General features: G+C 42.2%; 3 protein-coding genes across 8 annotated transcripts in view; all 3 read right to left on the bottom strand.

The window, feature by feature from the left end:
* Nucleotides 1–1106: 1106 nt before the first annotated feature.
* Nucleotides 1107–4479, bottom strand: agtr2 (angiotensin II receptor, type 2). Its single transcript, XM_035161919.2, has 2 exons — nucleotides 4299–4479; nucleotides 1107–3754 (listed from the first exon to the last, which is right to left on the bottom strand). The coding sequence occupies exon 2, from the start codon at nucleotides 3689–3691 to the stop codon at nucleotides 2438–2440; it is 1254 nt and encodes a 417-aa protein (XP_035017810.1). The 5' UTR covers nucleotides 3692–3754; nucleotides 4299–4479; the 3' UTR covers nucleotides 1107–2437.
* Nucleotides 4480–9518: 5039 nt separating this feature from the next.
* Nucleotides 9519–17625, bottom strand: apool (apolipoprotein O-like). Its single transcript, XM_035161857.2, has 11 exons — nucleotides 17559–17625; nucleotides 16566–16664; nucleotides 16326–16451; nucleotides 15802–15856; nucleotides 15147–15245; nucleotides 13510–13601; nucleotides 13288–13404; nucleotides 12732–12960; nucleotides 12195–12620; nucleotides 11312–11437; nucleotides 9519–10165 (listed from the first exon to the last, which is right to left on the bottom strand). Exons 1-11 carry the CDS (start codon nucleotides 17568–17570, stop codon nucleotides 10077–10079), a joined length of 1470 nt encoding a protein of 489 aa, XP_035017748.2. The 5' UTR covers nucleotides 17571–17625; the 3' UTR covers nucleotides 9519–10076.
* A 953-nt stretch (nucleotides 17626–18578) lies between these two features.
* The window catches only part of si:ch211-26b3.4 (connector enhancer of kinase suppressor of ras 2), a 59375-nt gene continuing 56168 nt past the window's right edge, over nucleotides 18579–21785 (bottom strand). For all 6 annotated transcript variants that reach the window (XM_035162331.2, XM_035162326.2, XM_035162329.2 and 3 more), the window contains one exon: nucleotides 18579–21724. In XM_035162331.2, coding sequence (XP_035018222.1) covers nucleotides 21528–21724 — 197 coding nt within the window. In that variant the 3' untranslated portion in view covers nucleotides 18579–21527. The remainder of the gene's footprint in view (nucleotides 21725–21785) is intronic.

Below are 21785 nucleotides of genomic sequence, written 5' to 3'. Positions count from 1 at the left end.
TGTTGTGTCTCATTAAGGATCTGCTGATTAAAACATTGAAGGTTTGCTGCAGCACCATAGCATAGAGGTTTTTACCAAGATGGCGGCACAGCACCTGCTATTTTAAGCTGACCTGTGGATATCGATCCTCCTGATTTAGACTATGGCCATGACCACACAGACCACCTCCTGCAAAAGGCCCCTCAGAAAAGCAAACTGTGTTATTCCACCACTCCTATGTTTTCTCCGAGCTCACGGCTCTTATTAATGCAGCAATTGATGAAGACGTCTGTTGTTATACATTCAGAAATGGAGCCTGCATGAGTCATCAGTCTGTGTCAGAGCCATTTTTCCCTCGGCTCAAAGGGATCATGAGCGGTGGGACTCAGGGGTTCTGTCTGGTTAAGCAGCCAGGGGCGTCTCAGTCACTGCTCCTACAGCACGTTAGCGCCATCCAGAGGCAGCGTTCTGAGAATTGAACTGGGGAATGATCTCCTGCAAGGAGCCTCGAGCAGCAGTGGTGACTAATCTTTGGTGTAAGTATGAAATAGAAAAACACAAAACCACTTCAGCATTTAGACAGGAACATAAAGGATTTAGTGCGTCAGCCACTTAACCTTCTAGTGTGTTATAATCTCACAGGCCTCTCCAGCTCTCCAAAATCACACCGAACCCCATCGGCTCTCAGCTCACAGACCAGGGTCAATGCAGAATGCTGCCGATCTATACTGGACACAAATAGCAGACAGCGATACATCATTGATTAGCTGCATGGCTCCCACAGCCAACACTAGTGGCCCTGACTGGAATGCTTCATAAGGACATTAGTATGAGATTATGATATCTGGCCTTGATATGTGTGGAATCCATGTGAGGCATTCTGGGACGTGAGGAGAAAGGGGGGAGGAGAGAGAGACAGGGGGGTGGGTGAATGTCCATCTGCCAGGCTGACAGTAATCCCAGCACTCTCACTCCCAGGTGGGGGCTCAGTCCCAGCTGCTGGAGGGTGTAAGATTGGGGGAAAAGAACATACCAAGTGAAGGAAATGGGTTCACATGGGTTCCACCAAAAATCGATGCACGTGCACGCCATGTTTTAGGAGAGAGAATGTCAAACGACGAAACGGCTTCTTCAGAGAAATATATCTTGACTTTATTTCTCAGTCAGTCAATGAAATACAGTGATTTCTCTGTTTTAACTATCTTCACAGAATAATACCAAACAAATGTTAGAAGTTACATGATTACATTTTAAGTATTTTGGTCCTAAAAAGAACAGTAATAGTAACTGGTAATAATTATCCATTTATAATATATAGCTTCATCTGATTCATCCTTTGACCTGCTCCGCCCTACAAAGCAAATTAGTTTTTACCATAAACAAATATAAGATTATATACTATTTACAATATGTATATCAATTCACAGAAAAATATAATGCATGTGAGGTTTGAGGGATATAAATCTATTAAGACCATGTGATAAATTGACCTTCTTTCCTATACACTTGATCTGTTTTTGAAAAGTTGTTTTTTATCATCCTTTTTAGAATAGAGGAGTCGATGGTGAATATCCCTTGAGCGTTTGAAGGTCTTCTGCACAATTTAAGTTATCAACTAACGGTAGATGTTGTTAGATGTTAGCGGCCAAATCAATCCACTAGTTTATTATCTCAACTGAATGAGGTGTAGCTGAATCTTGCTATGTGAGGATCAAATTAAGTTTGAGCTTTAGCAGAGACATGTTGTGACATTTCATCACCTTTGAATATAAGTTGATGTGAAAAACTCGTTAGCAAACAGTTCCTTAGCGACATTATCCTTCCTTTAAAGTCGTGTGTATTTAAGTCCACTTCACAGTCTCAGTTTGTTGTGTCCCTACCATCGCCTGAGGGAAATTTCGGGCTGCTAAATGCTCCACTAGTTTCACCAGTTAGTCACTGAGTGTCTGTGAGCAGTTTGGTGCTGGAGCACATGGTGTAGAGTTAACACAGCTGAAAACGGCACCATGAGAGCAGAGCGGGGGGGGACAGTGAAGCTGGTGGTGAAGCAGATAAACAATGAGCTGAAACTCAATAATGCTCTGTGAAGCTGCTGTCTGCGAATAATTCATCACTACAAGTGATCGCTTTCATTCTCATTTTCATTGTTTTCATTCAAAGTGGCCAAAGCAAGAGTGTAAACAATGTATTGTATTTATATTCATATCTGTTACATGTGTTTGGATGAACAGCATTAAAACAATTCAACCATTTCTCTCGACATGGTCTTTAATGTAGTAGCTTTTCTTTTTTAGTTTTGTAGGGCAGAGTTGATGTCGGCAGGGATTTCACTCAGTCAGTTACAGCACCAGCTCTGACTCACACATCCATGCTTATTGGAGTTCAGCAGTCATTTGACATACATTCTTAAGGGGTGTGAAGCCAGTGGAGGGCAGAGAACATCTCCTCTGGGGGCTGACTAAGCAGGACTAGTGGGCTCCACAATCGCCAAGTCTTTTAGGTCACTGAGTTTTCGGGAGAAGGAGCTCAGCCTGGTGCTGAAGGAGCCCCGCTTCTGGCTGTGATCTTCCCCGCGGGCCTTCAAACAAGCACACAGGCCCTTGCAGAGGCTCCCGAGGCGGCCCCGGAAATGGTTCCCGATGAAGCAGTAGAGCACAGGGTTGATGGCCGAATTAGAGAAGCCCAGGCACAGGGTGAGAGGGGTGAGGTTTTGAATGGTCCAGTTAACCCAGCAGCTGTCCAGCCATGTGTTGCTCATCAGCACATCCATTAAGGTGACGCAGTAGAAGGGAAACCAGCAGAGGAAGAAGGCCAGGACCACGGCGGCTACTGTCCACAGGACCCGCTCCAGCCCCCTGGGTCTGCCCCCACTGGAGCTGGGACTCACGCAGGGGGTCGGGGGTCTCTCTGTTTTACTGCTGTTCTCTTGGGACTTAAAAGAGGGCATGTTGGGGGTGTGGGACAGATTCTGCATTCTTAACAGCCCTGTATCACCCAGCAAATGTCTACCAATAGCACAGTAGCAGCAGGAGATGACGAGAAGAGGGAGGATGAAGGCCAGAATGATCTTCATCCACACCAGGGTCAGATACCAAGTATGATTGGGATAGCCAATAACACAGGCCTCCACATCCAGTCCCGGGATGTAGCGTGTGTCCCTCAGAGCGAAGGTGGGGGCCGAGCAAGCACACGCCAGAACCCACACGAGGATGCACGTGAGCCGGGCACGCTTGGGGTCCCGCGAGCTCTGGGAGCGCAGCGGATGCACGATGGCCAGGTAGCGGTCCACGCTCATGGACGTGATGAAGAAGATAGACGCGTAGAGGTTGAGGTTGTGCACCGCCCCACAGATCTTGCAGGCCAGTCGGCCAAAGGGCCAGCTGTAACCCCGGGAGTAGTACACGGCCCACAGCGGCAGAGACAGCAGGAACAGCAGGTCGGACACACACAGGTTCAGCATGAAAGTGTTTGCTACGGTTCTCCTCGAGGCGCTTCCATGGGCCAACACGGACACCGCCAGGGTGTTGGCCACAGTCCCCAGCACGCAGATGATGCCGTAGATGGTCGGGATGATTGTGGTCATGGGAATGGGAGGCCAGTCTGTGCAGGGGTTGGCGGAGGGGGCAATAGAGGTGTTCAGATAGGCATTTGTGGTTAAATACGGGGAGGAGGTGGAGTTGAAAGCGGAGAGGTCTATTGGGATATCCATCATGGAACTGGCGGTACCGTTGCGTCACTCAATTTGACTTCCCTCCTCTCGGTTTTCCAAGGTCAGCTGGAAATAAAACAAAACAGGGGAGTGTTTAAAATGCGGCTGCCATTTATGGACGAAGAGAAAGTTTTCCTACATCATAATCTTTTTGTGTGCTCGAGTGTTTCTTAGCTGCCCGCCTTGATAACTAATCATAGCAATAATACATTACACCACTCTAGCAGTAATGAAATACACTCGAGGGGGTTGTAATGAGATGGCTGCTTATTGGTTTCTCAGAAGTATCTGTTTTGTTTTAATGACTGAGATTAAGTTTTTGAAACATTCATGATGAAGACGAAGAAAGTGTCACCTTAATTTCTGCTTTAACAGCTTTACAGATCACTGGAACTGATCCTATTACAGACCAGTGCAGCAGCAGAGGAGCACATTATTAAAAAGAGAGAAAAATCTGAAGCAGAGGGAAATGAAATCTTTATATAACTTTTTCCAATACAAAGAGTAACATTAGGAAGGTTGAACTAGTGGTAGAAAAGAGAAGTTATGCATCATCGAATCAACCCGGACTTAATATACAATTTCTATTTATTTGAAGAATTAATTTCACCTGGAGTTATTGGGCGTCCAGTCCGAAGATGTCTTCAGTGCTTCTTTTCGCTAAAATCCATGTCTTGACAATTGCTCCTCGACCCCTCTTAGTGAAATCTATGGTCCCGGACCATGTCATGCCTCTGTGTTTGTGAGTGTGTGTGTGGTTCGAGAAAACAGATTGGAGGCTCTGAGAAACCAGATGAGGTTGGGGGGGTCTTATAGCTCCCTGGAGCCTCAAGATTGTTACACAAGAAGGAAGTTGCAACACGTCACACCTTCATCATTACCAAGGGGGCTGGACTTACCTGGACATAAGCCAGTCTGAAGAGAGGAAGAGAGAAAAAAATAGATTTTCATTCCACATCATTCCTCCCCTTTTTCTCTCTGTCCCAGAGTCTCTACCAGAAAAGGCCAAAACTAAGAAAACCAAGTCAAGATGTGTGTTACAGTTAAAAACCCGTGTCAGGAGCGACTGAACACATTACAACATGCCATACCTACTGATAATGACTAGGACTTCAGTTTGTCTGAGGTGTACATGTCCCCGCAGGGGCCTCTGACCGGAGGAATGGAGGCTCTGCGTTAATTAGCGGAGGCCTCGCACTTTGTGTCACAGTCGTTCTGCCAGCGGTCACATAAGCCATGGGAAATATTTACTCTGTCTCAGTGGAAGTCAAGCCAGCAGAGGAAAGGGCGGGGTGGGGGAGGTAGTCGAGGGGGAGGCACAGTGTGGAAGATGAATGAGGAGGAGGACGAGCAGATTCTGCAGGGAGTGAACGAGAAGATGAGAAGGGAAGACGGAGAGAAAGAGGAGATTCCCTCCAGTGGTTTTTCATTAAAGCCCCTGGTGTAAGTTAATGAGGGATGTGTGCAAAGCTCTGAGACTGATTACATCACGGCTCCTTTGATCAACTGTGTGAGCACGCAACTCTCGCTGCGTGTGCACGTGCACGTGGGCATCGATGCTTCAATACTTGTGCAACTGCATGAACTTAATCTCAGCCTGGCAAGCATACATCGACGAAACGTAATTGCCTCTGTTTACATGTGTGTTCAATGTGTGTGTGTGTGTGCGTGTGTGTGCGTGTGTGTCAGCACGCACTATGCTCCATTTACTATCTATCAGGATGTGACATGTTCTAATAGTCGTGGGAAAGCTGACAGTGAGGATGACAGATGAAGGCGAGACAGACAGCAGTGGGTTTTTAGGGCCGTGAAGAAAGAGCTCTGCCCACTCGCAGAACCCGAGGACCTGGGCATGTGCTGTAGGTTGCAAAACTGTTAAAACCGGATGGTTACGCTTTCCAAAACGGAAACTTCATAATGCAGTGTTCTTCCACTGGCATGCTGGGTATGTGCAGATGTTCTCACATGCACAGAGCGAAGCCAACAACAAAAAACAGATTTCTGTGCCGACTTGTTGGCCAATAGAAATGGACGATAACAGAAACTGTCTCTGCCTCCACACTCACTCATTCACTGTGCTTGAATACAACACTGAGGTGCTTGTGACGTCACTACCCAACATTAGCTTCCACCTACAATATAAGTCCTGCTTACATGTCCACACATCAGGGAAACTAATCAATGCCTAAATACATTAGTGTTAGAACTCTCTGACGGAAAGTATTCTGTGTAATACTTATATTTGAAATACATTTTTGTTATAAAACTTTTACTTAAGTATTATTTCAGCCATGTCAGCAGCATTGTTCAATCTTTAGTAACAACACTATCATGTCAAAATGTTAATTTGTACAATACTTTGTGAATACTAATTCACAGGTACAGGTGTACTTTATGTATATTGGAAACTAGCTAATGTTAGCACGCTAGCACAATAAGGTAAAGGGTTAGCATCACTGTGAGCATGCTGCCATGCTGGTGCTCAAAACATAATTTACAGCAGCAGCTGCTAACATCCTGTAGACTTAGTCTTGTGAAGACTACTTTGACTCAACTACTTTATAACATATAACTACTTCTTCCAGCACTGCTATAATCCTGTATTGACTGTATTGACTGTATATAAAGTTGGACGACATGACTGCTCCCAAAAGTGAAGCCATTTAAACCCCGCCTCCTTCGTGTGACATGTACCACAGTAGAAAGTCAAAGTACACAATAATACACTTTTCTCCAAGATGGTTTCCTCTCAGTGTAGTTCTGATCACATTGATGTATGTTCAAGTCTTCATTTTGGTTTTAGTTAGTTATTTAAAGATACAAAAACAATGTCATATGTCATGATTGGCAGCGGCGACCTCGCTACCTCGGCTCCACCCCCTGATCGCTGTTTGGCACATTGGCTCCGAATGCTCAAGATGGCAGAAATCGTATCCAGGATATTTTGACTTCACCTCTGGGTAATGGGAGGAAGTGGAGAGTTTTTGAATGCACAGTGGTGGAGAGACGCATCCATCGTTATATATACAATCAGAATGTCAGTGCTAGTGACTTCATCGGATTCTGTCTCTCTTACTTTCCCTTGTTTTATCTCAGACGTGTCTCTGTTTGTCATCCTTTGACCTCTGTCAGCACGTAGAATGACAATATCTCCCTTTATCCTAACTTCAATCAATTCAATTGGTTTGTGGAGCACATCGCTTGTTTCACTTTCTAAGGCATTGTTATACGACCAATTTCAACATCTGCCGTGGGTGTTGCATGGCCAGCGGAGTGATTAACAGTTTGAGCATGTGTGGGAGTGTGTGTGTGTACACGCAGCAGATAAGAGGAGCAATAGAACAGAGAGCATCAACTTTCACAGTCCTTACTGGACCTTAAATATCCCAGCATTCTTCTCTCTGGATTAAAAGCATGATATTTAATTTCGTTGTCTTTATTTTTTAGTTTGTCAAAATGCTTTTTTCTTTCCTCCGCACTCATTAAACAAGATGTAATTATTATATTACTGTGGCTCTGGCTGCAACCAAAACATTGAAACAGCCCATGTGTCAGTACTCTGCAAAACTACCAATCTAATTATTATATCTATTTCTTTTTTTAATGAAGAACACGTAAGTGTATCTGTGCTTCATTTGCAACATATTTCTGCTGAACAGATTAAACTGATTTTATCTACAGGCACAGGAAACTACGATACACACACACACATGGAAAATAGAGGAGGATGTTGTGAACAAGTAAACATATGCAATATTCACAACACCCTTAAATGGCTTACATAATAGTTTTGTTTATGGTTTTTGCTGATAAATGTGCTATGTGTTTATTTGATAGAGGGGGTATCCTACACTAGGCAGACCCTGGGAAGATAACCACCGTGAACCAGGATCCTTCGCAAGGTCCGCTGTGGAAAATCTGGCTCCTGGGGGTGAAATGTGAAAGGTCATGAGGGATGTGAGCGACATTTCCTCTCTGCTGAACAAGTAAAAAAAAAATCGGAGAGACTTCTGGACTATATGGCAGAGTCCACTCTAACATTAGTTCCCCATCGGTTCTCAGGACACTGCCAGAGCTGCAGCTCGTGTGGGACGCTCTGAGGAGCGAGGGCCCCATATGTGGAGGGGACCCTTGAGAGAGGTGAGACGAGGCTATACTTAGTGACACGTCGTGCCTCTACGCTGGCCCTCAGCTTATAGCAACAACATATAACAAGCTGTGGAAAGAACAGATTGCACAGATTTCCAGCGTTTCGTAACTCTGTTCTATTTTTGAACTGAGACAATATGTGCCATGTGGTTTTATTAACACTGTTGGTGGATAATGACTCAAGCTCACTGAGTTTTTACTGGAGTTTTTTTTTTTTTCTTCAGCATTTGGCACTGTTTTTCAAAAGAATGTTTTTAAATAAATTTAAAAAACACATGAACCCACATCTTTCCCCAACCCTTCAACTGAAAGCAGCAACACAATCTGTGGCTCTGATGCTGCAGGACGCCTGGTTCCCATATGTGTGTTTTTCCTCTATGTACAACAGGAAGGACGACGAAAAAATAACTGATGTCTAATGTGATTCTGGAGGGGTCACGACTCCCGTCAGCCTCATGCAGAGTTTATGAGGTCCAGGGAGCTCTGGTTCCTCTGAGGAGTAGTAAAGAGGCTGTAAAGATGTTTACAGATAGCCCCGTCCCTCGGCACAAACTGTGTGCTCACAGAAATAAGCAAAAACATGTGGAACCCAAAAAAAAAACATGGGATTAGATTTGACCATCATTTTTTTTTACTCTACTGAACAAAGCAGTTCTTATTTAAATCAGTACATTTCTGCCTTGGCTCAAATGAAAAAGGTCAACTGTAGACCGACCTGAGTCAATGCTGGAGACTCAGTGAATCTGTGAGTTCGCACAACAGTCCGTTTATATAAATACTAATGACAGCACAGGCTCACAATGTGAACATTCTGATGGGTAGCAGATGTAGTGTTAACATCGGTGTAGCGCATCGCCATAGTAACACTAGCAGAAAAAAAACAATAACAGCTGAGGATAACCAATGTATTTACAAAATCTAATTAAATCTTGATCAGATGGTGTTAAAATGAATTCTCACAATAAATGAAAAAATGAGTAAAAAAAAAATCAGTGGATTCATCTGGAAACCACATGTCACATTTGTACATGTGTGTATGTGACATTATCATTGCACATTCATACATTCTTTCACACATTTATTGTCACTCTCACATATGTACATGCTTTAGTTAAGTAGGTTCATATGTGACATATGTGAAAGTACTTTACACTAATGAGTGTTAAGAATGTTAGAGTGACAACATAAATGTGTGAAAGGAGAACATATGGATGAGAGGCAAAGAGTATGTCCTATACAAAGTCAACAACATACTTTTTCCCCCCAATATAATGAAATAGAGCATTGACAGTTGGAGCACAGCTCACTACAGGGCTGTTCAATATTTCTGGGAGGATTTAAAGTTTCAGCTGTCGGTCGTGATATGAGAGAGACCTTCAACTATGATGTGCAATGTTTGAAAAACAGTTTCTCCCTGGGAATCTTTCAATTGGACATTTTGAATGAGCATCATTGGATTCATTTGTATTATTTAATACTTTTTTTTCACTTTTCAAAAATATCTTACAGTAACGTTGATAATTCTTAAAGTGGAACATTCAGACCCTTGCTGTGGCCGTCCAGACTGTGGTCAGTTGCATCCTCTTTGCTTTATTTACCTTTGAGATGTCTGGAGTCCACCTGTGGATCTGTATAGAGAGACACTGTGTGTATGGTCCCACAATTCACAAGACAACACAAATCCCAGAAAATATAGATTTATTCTGACTTCTTAAAATGAACAAGTGAAGACGAAGTTTGATTCAACAAAACGGAACAGCATCAGTCCATCTTGTAAATGATACCATCACATGTGCAGTAATTCCAGCAAACCAATGCCGTGGGCTAAATTACAATAAATAAAAGCACCATGCACTCGTGACTGTAGAAGCTGCAGCACAAAAAGCCAGTTATAGTTAAAGACACAAACAGAGAGAAATGTTCTCAATCTGCCATCTGTGAACTAAAAGACTTGTAAATAGTTGTGGGTGTATATTTTTTCCAGGTTTCGGTCCTTCCACATAAACCGCCTGCCATGGCTCGCTGCTATTTGCAATGCAAATGTACTTGGCTGTTATCTGTGGAATTATTAACGATGTAGGCAGAAGAACTGAGGATGGAAATATTGATGAAAAACTTCCCTTACTAGGCTCGCTTGCAAAATGCCAATTTACACTGCATAATGTTACAGAGTGTTTGTCGGTCTGCTTGAGACGGCAGTGTGGGAATGAGGTTTTCTCCTGAGGCCAACACTGGTGTCTCAGCTGCGTGTGCTGTACAGGTCTTCATCCTCCGGGTTGGATTGGCCGAAGTCCATCAGAGAAGGGTCTGGCTTGAAACCAGAGCCCCCTGGAGGGCAACAAGAGAAATGCAACACAGGATTACAACATGTATAATTTTATGGGGATGGAGCTGATCCCCTTACTGAGAGTGACAATAAATGCATTAGTAGATTAAATTTAAGAATAAAGAATGAAAAGCCATAGTGTGCTATCAAAGGTTCTGTGAGCACACAACACTGGTTGAACTGCTGCTCAGGAAATGGAAAGCTTACAGAAAAACCACATCTCCTATGACAATTATCTGAACTCACCTACAAGTGCTGGGTCTTGTACTTTGGGAGGTTGTGCACTTTCCAGGTACAGATATGAGATAAAATTACTTCTATTAATTTTCTTTGAATATGTGTGGAATTAGTTTTGCACCACAGGTCTAAGCTGCTCAAAAGAATAAAATTAATAAAAGGGATAAATGATAAACCCTGTGTTCAGTTTCTTCAATTTGTGCACACTGATGCATTTGTGGGAACATGAGGATTTCTGATAGGGACTTCTGACTTAAAATAAAAAAGACACGGAAGCAAAGTGTTAAGACGACATAATAAGAATATTGTTTTTATTTAAATCCACCAAATTATAGCACGGATTAGACTTAAAATCATAAAACAGAAAACTATAACCTGTGTTATAAGCTGCCTGTAATAAAGGGACTCTGAGCTGGGTAAAAAGCCAACAACATGAAAGCCCTACTTGACTATTAACATATAATTTGCATGCAGAAATCATTATACAAACAGTTTATCAGCCTTAGAGCAGTTTAAATCGCATATCTAATCTCCCAACCAACCTGCCTTCTCTGAATACTAATACATTAATACTATGAACTAAATCATTTATAAATCGATAAACACATTCTGGTCTTCCAGTAGTTTTATTATTCACCAGTTAAAAAGCATGAATATTTATCAATAGATTTGGACATTCTGAATGGAGGACATGAGCCGCAACATACAACAGGGAGTTTATTTAGATTAGCCAGTGTATTGTAACAGGGGTTATTCATCCTACACAACAACCGACGTGTTTGTTTGGCTGAAAGATGAGATGTAAGAGTTCAACTGCTTTAGAATGGACTCGTGTACCTGCCCACTGATAACCTCATTATCAAACAATAGCTCATTATAAAGTCTGGATAGCTAGAACTTTTTCACAGTACCTTTGCTTGGTTCTGCGGCAGGCTGTTCAGGAGTGGGGGGGGTCTCCTCCACAGCAGCAGCTGGAGGCTGGTCGGCTACCTCTGGTTGAGCAGTGGACTCAGGCTCAGCTGATTCAATGACTGGCCCTGTGGAGATGTCAAAATACAGCCGGGGGTCAGCAGCAAGGTCCTGAACTGATGTGTTTATAAAAGATATTGTGACTTCAGACTAATATTTAAAGTTTAAATATCTAAAATAGTTAAATGCAGTTTACAAAGTTAACATCTTGGATTTAACAACAAATAATAGCATTAAATTGTTCGGTCCTCAAAATGAGTGAGATGCCCAAAACCTTTTTCCCATAACAGCTAAGACCGTGTGCAACATATGTGTGATTCTCTCTTTTCAGCTTGATGAGACGTGTGCGTCCATGATGTCATAATTTTCAAGACTGTTGAACTATATCTTGATTCCCTGAAATACTTGTGGTAAAGGCTTTTTTAAAAAAAAAGCATTTCAGACAATGGCTGACGACCTCAGTGATGGGAGCCATATTGAGGCAGAGTACAGCAGTGTTTTCCATTGACAATAATGACCCAGACAATTTGTCTGCTGACCAAGGCGCAGTTGGACGTGTTGGAGGAGGAGAGGGAAGAAGAATTGCCAGATTTTTGCCATGATTAACAATGAACGTCAAATGTTTAGGCTGTCAAATGTTTGTTATTTCATGTCATATCTGCTTCAAAGGCAGCGAAATAAAGGTTTTTGTCTGTCAGCTCTTCATGAAACCGTCTGGTTTTAGGTGGTTAAACAATATTATTAAACAATACCACCTCTGTACCAACAGTGATTTTCAGGAAGAATAATTTTGGCATCATCATTTCACACTGTAAGGCAGAATACCTGCTGGCTCATCTGAGGCCTTAAGAGCCGGTGGTTCTTCAGTGGAAGGATCAGCCTCAACCTCAGCAGACTGGACAGGGGCAGCTTCTACCGTCTCTGGTTCTACGCTCGCCGTGGACTCGGCTGGGCTTGCTTCATTTGAGACATCCTCTGGTGCTTGTTTTGTGTCCGATGGCTCTTTGCTTTCAACAGGGGCGAGTAGTTCTTCAGAGGAAGGAGCAACCTCGCCCTCTGCAGACTGGACTGGGAAAGCCTCTCCCGTCTCTGGCTCTATGCTCCCCGTGGACTCAGCTGGGCTTGCTTCATTTGAGACCTCATCTGGGGCTTGTTTTGTATTTGATGGCGCTTCGTTTTCAACAGAGGCAGGTAGTTCCTCGGAGGGAGGAGCGGCTTCGGTTTCTGCCGGCACTAAATGTACCACAGGATCTGGACAGGAGAGGAAACACAGCACATCATCAGTGCAAGCCCTTGTGTGACTTGTGTGTGAAACAGAGATGGAGACAGAAACACAAGCACACAGATCAATATCTACAATACCTGTGTTTGTCTCTGTCGGGGCCTGGTCGGGGGAGATCTCTGTGAGTGTTACAGATGATGCCTCTTTTGTTATGACAGCAGCGATGGGTTCATCAGAGGAAGGAACAGACTCTGCTGATTCCACCTCTGTTTCTGGTATCGTGGCACTTTGGGATGAGCTGCTGTCTGTGGTGGAGCTGACCTCCAAAGCTTCGACCACTGCAGACTCTGGACTGGACACTGTGGCAGACTGACACAATGCACAACACAGTATAGACTTTATTTTCAAAAGTACAAAACCTCTCAGGGACTATGTACAACACAATGTTCGAAAACAAAGTGCTGAGAAAGGAAATAGAATATCATCTACTGAGAAACAGAAGGGATTTTTTTTTTTTAAAGCAAATTATGCAAATAGAAAAACAACTCAGTGGGAAGTGTTACCGTTAAATGGGTCGAGCGGATGTTTTAGTTTTAGTCACACACAGTAAAACAGCTTAACAATAGTTTCTATATTAAACAGCAGTTGCACCCATACATGACAATGAAAATACATCTGTTGAATATGATAGTTCACCTCTGGCTGTGAAGCACTGATCTCTTTGGCGACAGGCTCCTGAGGCTTTGGGGTGAGCAGTGAAGACACAGCAGCACTGCTCCACTGCCCTGCAGCGTAAACCTTCCTACCCGTCACCTTGGGAGTAAAAAACAAAATTACAGCATTAAGCTCTGAAAATAATGAGGTTTGTATCTGCAACTGATATTAAACAAAATGTCAGAATTTTAAAAAAGTAGTTACCTTAATCACAGCCACTGCTTGGGCTGGGTAACACACTGACGTTCCTGCGCTCATCAAGCCCAGTGGAACAGCGATCCTCTTGAAACGAGAGCCTGAAATGAAGTTTTACATAGAGGACAGGCAATCAATCGAACTTGACACTGATTAGATAATGAAGGACAACTTCATCCAAGGCTGCTGCATTCACAATGGTCAAACACACAAACACACAAACACACAAACACACACACACGCACACACAGCTCAATTGTATCTTAGCTCAATAAGACCCTTTTCAGAATCCAGTCTGGAGTTGAGTGCCAGCTGAACATTTCCAAGCTTTAGTAACAGCTGCCTATGTTTTGAATGGAAACTTAATTTAATGACATTACTGTTTAAATTGAATTTAACTGACACAGAGAGGGAAGACCAATAAGTGCCTATAGAAAACTGAAATTAAAACTTTGCTCCTGATGTGTTTCACTTCATTCTTTGCTTTATCAGTAAGGTCAGTAGCAAACTTTGGTCTGTGAATGCTGATCACCACTTACGAACCAGTGTCGGCTGACTCATATGAATCAGTTAAATGCACATCAAACAGACCAGTCATATTTGAACCTGCATTATGAAACAGGTTTTATTATCTTCGCCAAGGAGGTTATATTTTCATCTTGTTTCATTTGTTTGTCTGATAGTTAGCAGCATTACACAACTACTAATAAATGGATTACCATGAAACTATATTTAGGGGACTGATATCTCTGAGTGTGTACAATTTGGTGCAGCTTCATTCAATTTAAGGAAACTGATTGGGCTCTACTGAAAGCTGCTTTAGTATTATACAATGTTAATGTGTGATTCATGACTGTATGAGGTTGCAAGGCATCATCAAAATATGGCATTATAGAACAGGACATTATTTTGTTTAAGCATCTGTTTGGAGGAGTCTTTATGAGCTGTCATAAAGACTGTAAACTGTACAAATACTTAATTTACTATGTACAGCAGTTACACTTCCAAATGTCATATAAGCTATAGCAGCAATGAGCCGTCCTTCATGCTACTATGATATGATAATGATATTGCAAAAGACTTGTGGCAGTTCCTGTTATTCTTTAATTAATTCAAATACATCACTGAAACATCTAAATACTACATACTGACAATTTGTATATCTGATGGTGTAAATTCTTACAAAACTATTTATTATTCCTCTTTCTACAGTGGAACAAAGGGAAATATTAGAGGATTGTCAAGGAGAAGAAACAAATGTCTTTGATCATTAAAGATGTTCTGCATAGGGGTGGGCGTCAGAACTTTGATACTCTGAGCATCAACCAAATTGCATATGTAGCTCTGAGAATAGAAGGCTTTGTAGGATTTATTTGTCTTTTTCAATTTTACTTAACTCTGATTTTGATTGTTGTATGATAATTCAGATTTATTATTTTAAATGAAAACAATTGTAGGACACATACTTATACTCAGCAACTTAGGAAACAGAAAAGATAACTAATAAAACTGACATCTCATATTGACACTAGTACTGAAAATGTAAACAATAGCAAGGTTTTTAAAACTGTTTTGTTAGTGAGTAAAAATAATTGTTCCCAGCAGGTCTAAAGTGTTTGTGATGTAGTGACAGGTTGTCAGGTTACCTTTCCGTGCCAAGAACATGCCAAGCAGGCCAGCCATAGTGATGGTGCCAAATCTGGGTAGAAAACCTGGGGGAGGGTCTTTCAGGTAATAGAATACATCTGGGAAACACAGGAACAGGCCTTACATTCAGTTTGTGAGACAATTAGTGTTAGGCAATAAAACAATATCAATAATTATTGCAATACAACAGAAATATAACAAAATTTCAATATATATCTATATAATGATTATACATTGTACAAGCACATTGAGGAGGTATAACACATAATTGATCCAACTCCGATTTGTCAAATGTTTCTGATTTGTGTTAATAAGTGTTAATCATGCTCTGCTCATAAAGACGAGTTCAAAACCACAACCTTCACTCAGGAGCAAAGATCAGTCTTTAAACTAAAAGGAAATGATAGTGTGACATTTATAATGATGATTACCAACATCGACTGATAGGAACATTTTAATCTTGATATAGTCCTAATGCCAACAAAAAAGACATTAGGGCACCAAAAACTTTAGTACAAATGTGCAAAAACTAATTTCACAAATTTGACAATATTATTATTAAATGCTTTGTTAGGATCTGAGTTTCATGGGGGGAGAGAATCTTAGCTATAGATGAAACCTTGAGGGTACTGAAGCGACCTACTGTTGGCTCACCTTGTCCTGAATGATATAGATTAACACTTTGTCTTTTCACAGACACACAGGCACCCTGCAGGAAACAAAAAAACATTGTGTCAAGAAAACTTCCATCTAGACAACACAGACACATCTGAGTCAGTGTGAAGTGCACCCCCCTCGTCTTACACATTATCAAACTGTCAAATCTCCTGTCAGAAAAACGTGCAGCAGCTATTTCCTGTCTGATTCCTCAACTTTCCCTTTTGCAAAATCATAACTGCACAGAGCACAGGCAGCACATAGGATTTTGCTCTCCAACCGCAAAGAAATGGAACAAAAACATGTGTTGTAAATCTAACATGAAGGTGCACAAGACCGCTTAGATACATTTTAGCTGTTGTTCCATTCATGTAACACTTATTCATATCGTTAAAAGGGAGGATCTGTTTGTGTTATGTGTTAGACAGAATGTGAGAGTATGAATTACTTCTATCAAGTGTTGTCTGTTATATTTAATAAATTCTTTAAATATATTTAGACACACAGCCAACTATAAATACCTTTACAGCCAGGGCAAATGGCAGCATGCCCTCTCTGGCTGCAGTTAACCCACTCTCGATAATGCCCGGGCTCTCAGGAACAAACTGAACCTCAGCGGACTGTGACAGCGGGGTGTAGATGTTCAGCTGGGGACAGAGGCAGAGTTACAGAGTCAGCATGTTGTAATATGCAACAGTTCAGTGACTGGCACCAGGCACTCTCGTAAAACAAATCTCCTGACGGTTTGATTCGGCCATTACCTTTTCTCGAGTGACCAGACCATCAGCGGGGGCTTCACTCACAGTGTACACACGGATGGAGGCTATTCCCAGCACCGCCGGGACGGCCACCATCACCACCTACATCACACAATAACAATACACACCTTGAGTTTAGTATCGATCAGCTCATAGAAACATGTCAGAGGAGGGATAAAATATAACCTCCATTAACAGAAGTACCAAAACCACAATATGAAAATTAGTGGTAAATTAGGGTAAATTAGTCTTTATGCAATGGTGCCACGCGTCCAATATGTTGTTATATAATTATATGTTAACTTTATGGACTCATTATTTGAATCACTGACATGGAGGCTACATGTGGCAGTAGGTTCACCTTGAGCTTCTACTACTGGTTTTGTGTACCTTTGGGTATTTCAAATAATGGAGCGTGTCATTAAATATAAGTTTAACTATACCTGTAAGTATATGTAACATTAGTGGAGTAGAATGTACTATACATTGGACTTAGAACAGTATGAGTACATATATTAATCTACTTGTCAGCAGAGACATGGAAATATGTATCAGTGCTGGTTAGCATAAATGATTAGCATCATTACAGTGTGTGGAATAGGGGCTGTTTAACTTGCAGCTAAACTAAGCTAACCTCCACTGTAACGTCGCAGGCACAGTATTGACACTCTCTCGTTTATCTACCGAGACAAATGCTAATATCCATCAGCTGCCACACAACCTTATGAGACTGTCAAGCTAATGGAGGGAGAGCTGCACACACGCAGCAGCACAGCAGCTCTGCACAGTTAGCTCTGACTCTCTGAACGAGGCTAACACACTGGACGCTCAGTTAGCAAAGCGGGGCTCATGCAGTTTCAAAGCGCGGACAGCGACAGTCAGCTCAGCTCTACATTCACGGCCCCGGAGCAGGTAACGTTACACATTCACTGACAATATACACGACAAAGTGTAGCATGCAGAACTTTGCAGAGGAAAAGTCAAGCATTTATTCACCTTGGCCGCCATGACAGCGCTCCTCCTCCTTCTTCTTTGGGCTCCGGTGACCAGCTTCACTGCTCTGTGTCCAAACCACGGTTACATACCGCCACCTAACGGCCCGAGGAGGCAGCTGCACCGGTTTGGTGTTGATCTGAACACTACGTTCACAAGCTCTCAGAACACTGTAGGTGATGACTTTTGTTTAATGAATACATCTATATCTATATATTTATATATGAATAACAGCATCCCCACACGTGAAGCATTTATTAAGAAAACACATTGGTTTATTAGAGGTAAGGAAATTACCCAGGGGCCTCCGACCTGAACGGGCTCCAAAAGCTCCATGTTCATTGCAAGTCTGATTGGTTTGGTATAATCTGACGTACAGACATTTTCTTCTGGATATAGTACCACATAATCTGATATTATCAAGCCATGTCTTGTAGAGGGCGCTGTGTTAAAATAAAGCATGTTGTGATCCTGAATGAAGGTCAAACAGATTAACACAAACTAACCCAAAACCCCACATTAAGTATCGCTCGTAACACAGAGCCCTGTTTGTTATTGAGTCAGTGGGAAATTGGAAACAATAGCACTCACACACACTGCACAGAGAACTGAGGTAAATAGCTGGATGGTCGGAAACGTTTGGCCCAACAAATCATTTTTGAACCACAACCTCTAAATGTGAGTGGTTGTTAATAAGCATCAACTGTGGGATTTACTGGTGTACCCATTCAGCCTGCACCTTCCACCCAAACCAGCTATGGGTGCCATGAATATGTAGAGAGGTGTTTCAGTTGTCATAGTGGTTTTTCTTCGGTAGATGCTAATAAAGAGAGCAGGTACAGGTTCAGTTTTCTCAGAGGTATATTTTACACACAATCTGAATAGAACATACTGTACGGGCCCCCGTGTTATGGGGTGACCCCTGCCCGTCATTTGAAATCTGCTACTTTGTCTCCTTCAATAAAAACAATGCAATGCTGTTTCAGTGAATACAAGAACATGTACACATAAACAGAACAAAGCTCATAGTGCAGAGGATTCAGTTTATTGAAGTCAAAGTTTAACAACTTAAGTTTACAATCTGTATTTTTTGTAATATATATTCATATATATGAAACCAAAAAAAGGCTACTTTAGGAAGAATAAATGTCATTTTCTTTCTTTTTTTTAATATCATCGTCAGTTTTAATGTACAGAATAACAGTAAGCTAATATTATCCTTGAAAAAGAGCAATATGTTCCTTTTTTAATGTCGCAGTGCAACTTACATCTTACACACCTGTGCAATGTACCATGAGGTGTACACCCCTGAAAGAACACACAGTGGAATCTCCCTTTTCGGCCTGTTTCTGCAGGTCTACACACACAAAGGTCTGGGAGGGATTACACAGTCTGTGCCTACAAATCATAACTCAAATAGCTCCATAATCTACAGTATGTCGCCTGCTCAGCGGAGCAGCGGTTGGCAAAAAAGAAGAGATGAGAATCGGAGGGAGGTCTGCAGACTAAAACTCTATCATGGCTCCTCTACAGCTGTGTGTGTATAGGATCGCCAGTATTGTCAGTCCATCGTTGCCCAAGAGAGGGTTGGGAGGCACAGGGAAAGTGCTTGCATCGTTTAGTTTCCTTTGTGGTACTCTCAAATTAACTGTTGAAATAAAAAGCATGAGCTATAACTTTGAAGGGAGTGTTATATTTCACAACAGTGAGACGGGATGAAAAACCAGAACCTACACTCAAAGACCGACAGTAAAAGATGAAGAATAAGTACAGATAGTGCTGGATGCAGCAGGTGCTACGCATGTCTCTCAGAGTCTTCGACACTGGGGGGCACCGTTGAGTCCTTGGCCTGATATTGCAGATGAAATGATTCATCCGAGTTTCACAGACATTACAGACCAATTAATGTAGATGTCTTTGACCGCCCAGTGTCAACCATATGCTAGGAGGGAATGTCAAAAAAAGCTTCTGTTTTTAGAAGCAACTGCACTGTCTACTCTCAGTAAGATTCCTGAGACCTTTGTGGTTGTCTCTCTATGTAAACCATAGACTTTATATACAGTCTATGATGTAAACCAAAACAGTTAACTGAAGGTTAGATGCTGAGTAGGGTTCTGCATTAGATCGAACAACTGAGCAGCAGCAGTGCCTCCCTCAGTTATTGTACAGTTTGTGTCTTCAAACACCATCTAATGATGAAAATACTTCAAACCTACGAACATATATTTAAATTCATTCTTCAACAGTACCTTTGCATGTATCATGCGCTACAAGTCTAATTATCTTGCAATCGTGAAAGGAAGATTGAAAAAAATAACTAATGACCCACGATAGTTTACCCTGTCCAATCAGATCAGTCCCAGGCCTTTTCTCATGCAACACATCACCAGGAGAGGATGATGTAACCCAGTACAAACTGTCAGTCAACTGTGACTGTGGTTGTTGTGGTTGTTGTTGTTGTTGTTGTTGTTTTTGTTGTTGTTTGCCTCCTAGTTGTTCATCTGCTAAACACCCTGCACCTACAGAGTGAAGAGGGGGACACTGCAAAACCTTGGCATAGAATACATCATACTTTACATTATATCTATGACACAAAACGTAAATAGATTTATATATTCTTCTATGTTTAAATATATTTGTAGACTGTACACAAATCTTTAGAAAATGAGACGGCAAATGCTTTTTACCTGATATTTTGAACAGCAATGGTAAAGAGGCCGATGAGACATAGACCCTGTGATGCAGCCAATGAGATATAGAGATGTAGAAAGTGCATTCTTTGTAGTGAGTGACTCCTTTGAAAAGAACTCTCTAGCTCTTGCATTCGCTGTTTACAAAAAGAAAAAGAAAGAGAAAAATGAAAAAAAACAAATTGTTTTGCACCCACGCAAATACATACTCTCCCGTCTTCCCTCCGCTACCTCTAGAAGCATATCACAGTGGTAGTGGAACGCAAACATTTACATCAGTATACACAGCAGTATACATATACACAAGTCTTTGAGGACTGGAGAGAGAGAGAGAAGAAACAAAAGATGGGACGAAAATTAAGAAAAGAGGAGGAGACGGAGAGAAACACAGAGAGAGAGGGAGACAGAATGCCAACTACAATCGTAGAATTGCACTCTATCAGAGGAGCCTCCTTCTGCAGATAAAATTGTGTGTCTTTTGTAACAGTTCACAGTTTGAAATAGTGTGCATCAAGCCGGGACAACGTAGCTTCTCAGCGCTCGTGACACTCGTTAACATCGGCTAAAACAGACATACCAGCATCGATGGCTACCTTTCACAGTCTTATACCAAAGTCACTATGTCACTGCCCTTACTTCCACCCCACACTGTTCCATCACATCAGCCTGGAGTAACAGTAAGGTCCCAGTAAATGAGTGAGATATGCAGCGAGAGAAAAATTGAATAAAACAAAACGTCAGAGAGAGAAAGGGGGAGAACTGGTGGCTCTGGGTGCAAAGTTCATCAGTACAAAAGTACAGTGCTGTGGTGAAAAGGATTCTCCTCTGTATTGCTGCTACATAGCTCCCCCTGCCCCCTAAAATCAACCGGAAGAAAATAGCGTAACCAATACAAAGGAACGGACGTGTTTAAAAAGTCTCCTTTTTTTCCCATTTTGCTCGACAAGCGTGTGGAGTTTATGCTGAGTTCCATAGACAAAGGAAGATTAATGCTTTCTGTTCAGGCATGCAATAGGCACCCTGTGGGGTCCTCAAGATTATCAAAAGTTCATACACGCAGGTCTCAGACTGTTCCCTCTATGATATTTACACATCTTACAATGTGTGTTCCTGTGTGTGTTTGTGTGTGAGTGCGTGTTCAGAGTTGTGATCAGGGGAGAGGGTTTGGGTGAAGTAAAGCTCTGTGGTGTGTGTGTGCCTGTGTGCGTGTATGTATGTGTGTGTTTGTGTGTGTGTGTATCAGTTCAGTCTTTGCTTCTCTTCTCTTTCTCACACGTGTGTCTCAATGAAGGAGTGTGTGTGGGTCATAAGCGGTGCGGCCAGCGGGGAGAGCTCGTCCTGGCCGTTGGTGCCGGGGCTGAGCTGGCAGATGTCTGAGTAGAGGTCGCTGTGCCACTGCTTCCACTCTCTGAAGGTCTGGGAGCACAGGCCAGGGTCCTCCAGGAGGGCACAGATCACCGCCAGCTCCGACTCTTTGGCCTGCGGGAGAGCAAAGAGACACCAGGGGGATTACTGCGCTGAGTCCTCACACACCTAATTC

This window comes from Hippoglossus stenolepis, chromosome 7 (assembly GCF_022539355.2).
Source record: "Hippoglossus stenolepis isolate QCI-W04-F060 chromosome 7, HSTE1.2, whole genome shotgun sequence".
In the NCBI taxonomy this organism is placed as follows: domain Eukaryota; kingdom Metazoa; phylum Chordata; class Actinopteri; order Pleuronectiformes; family Pleuronectidae; genus Hippoglossus; species Hippoglossus stenolepis.
The sequence above is the reverse complement of the archived record's forward strand: the minus strand, read 5'-3'. Positions and strand labels throughout refer to the sequence as shown.

What these genes read in the sequence shown, in the direction of transcription:
- agtr2 (XM_035161919.2), bottom strand. Translation starts at nt 3,691, where the DNA reads ATGATGGATATCCCAATAGACCTCTCCGCTTTCAACTCCACCTCCTCC.
- apool (XM_035161857.2), bottom strand. An exon ending in AAGCAGTGGCTGTGATTAAG is followed by an intron (nt 13,405 to 13,509) that starts GTAACTACTTTT and finishes TTTACTCCCAAG; the next exon opens with GTGACGGGTAGGAAGGTTTA. An exon ending in TCAGTGCTTCACAGCCAGAG is followed by an intron (nt 12,961 to 13,287) that starts GTGAACTATCAT and finishes GCATTGTGTCAG; the next exon opens with TCTGCCACAGTGTCCAGTCC.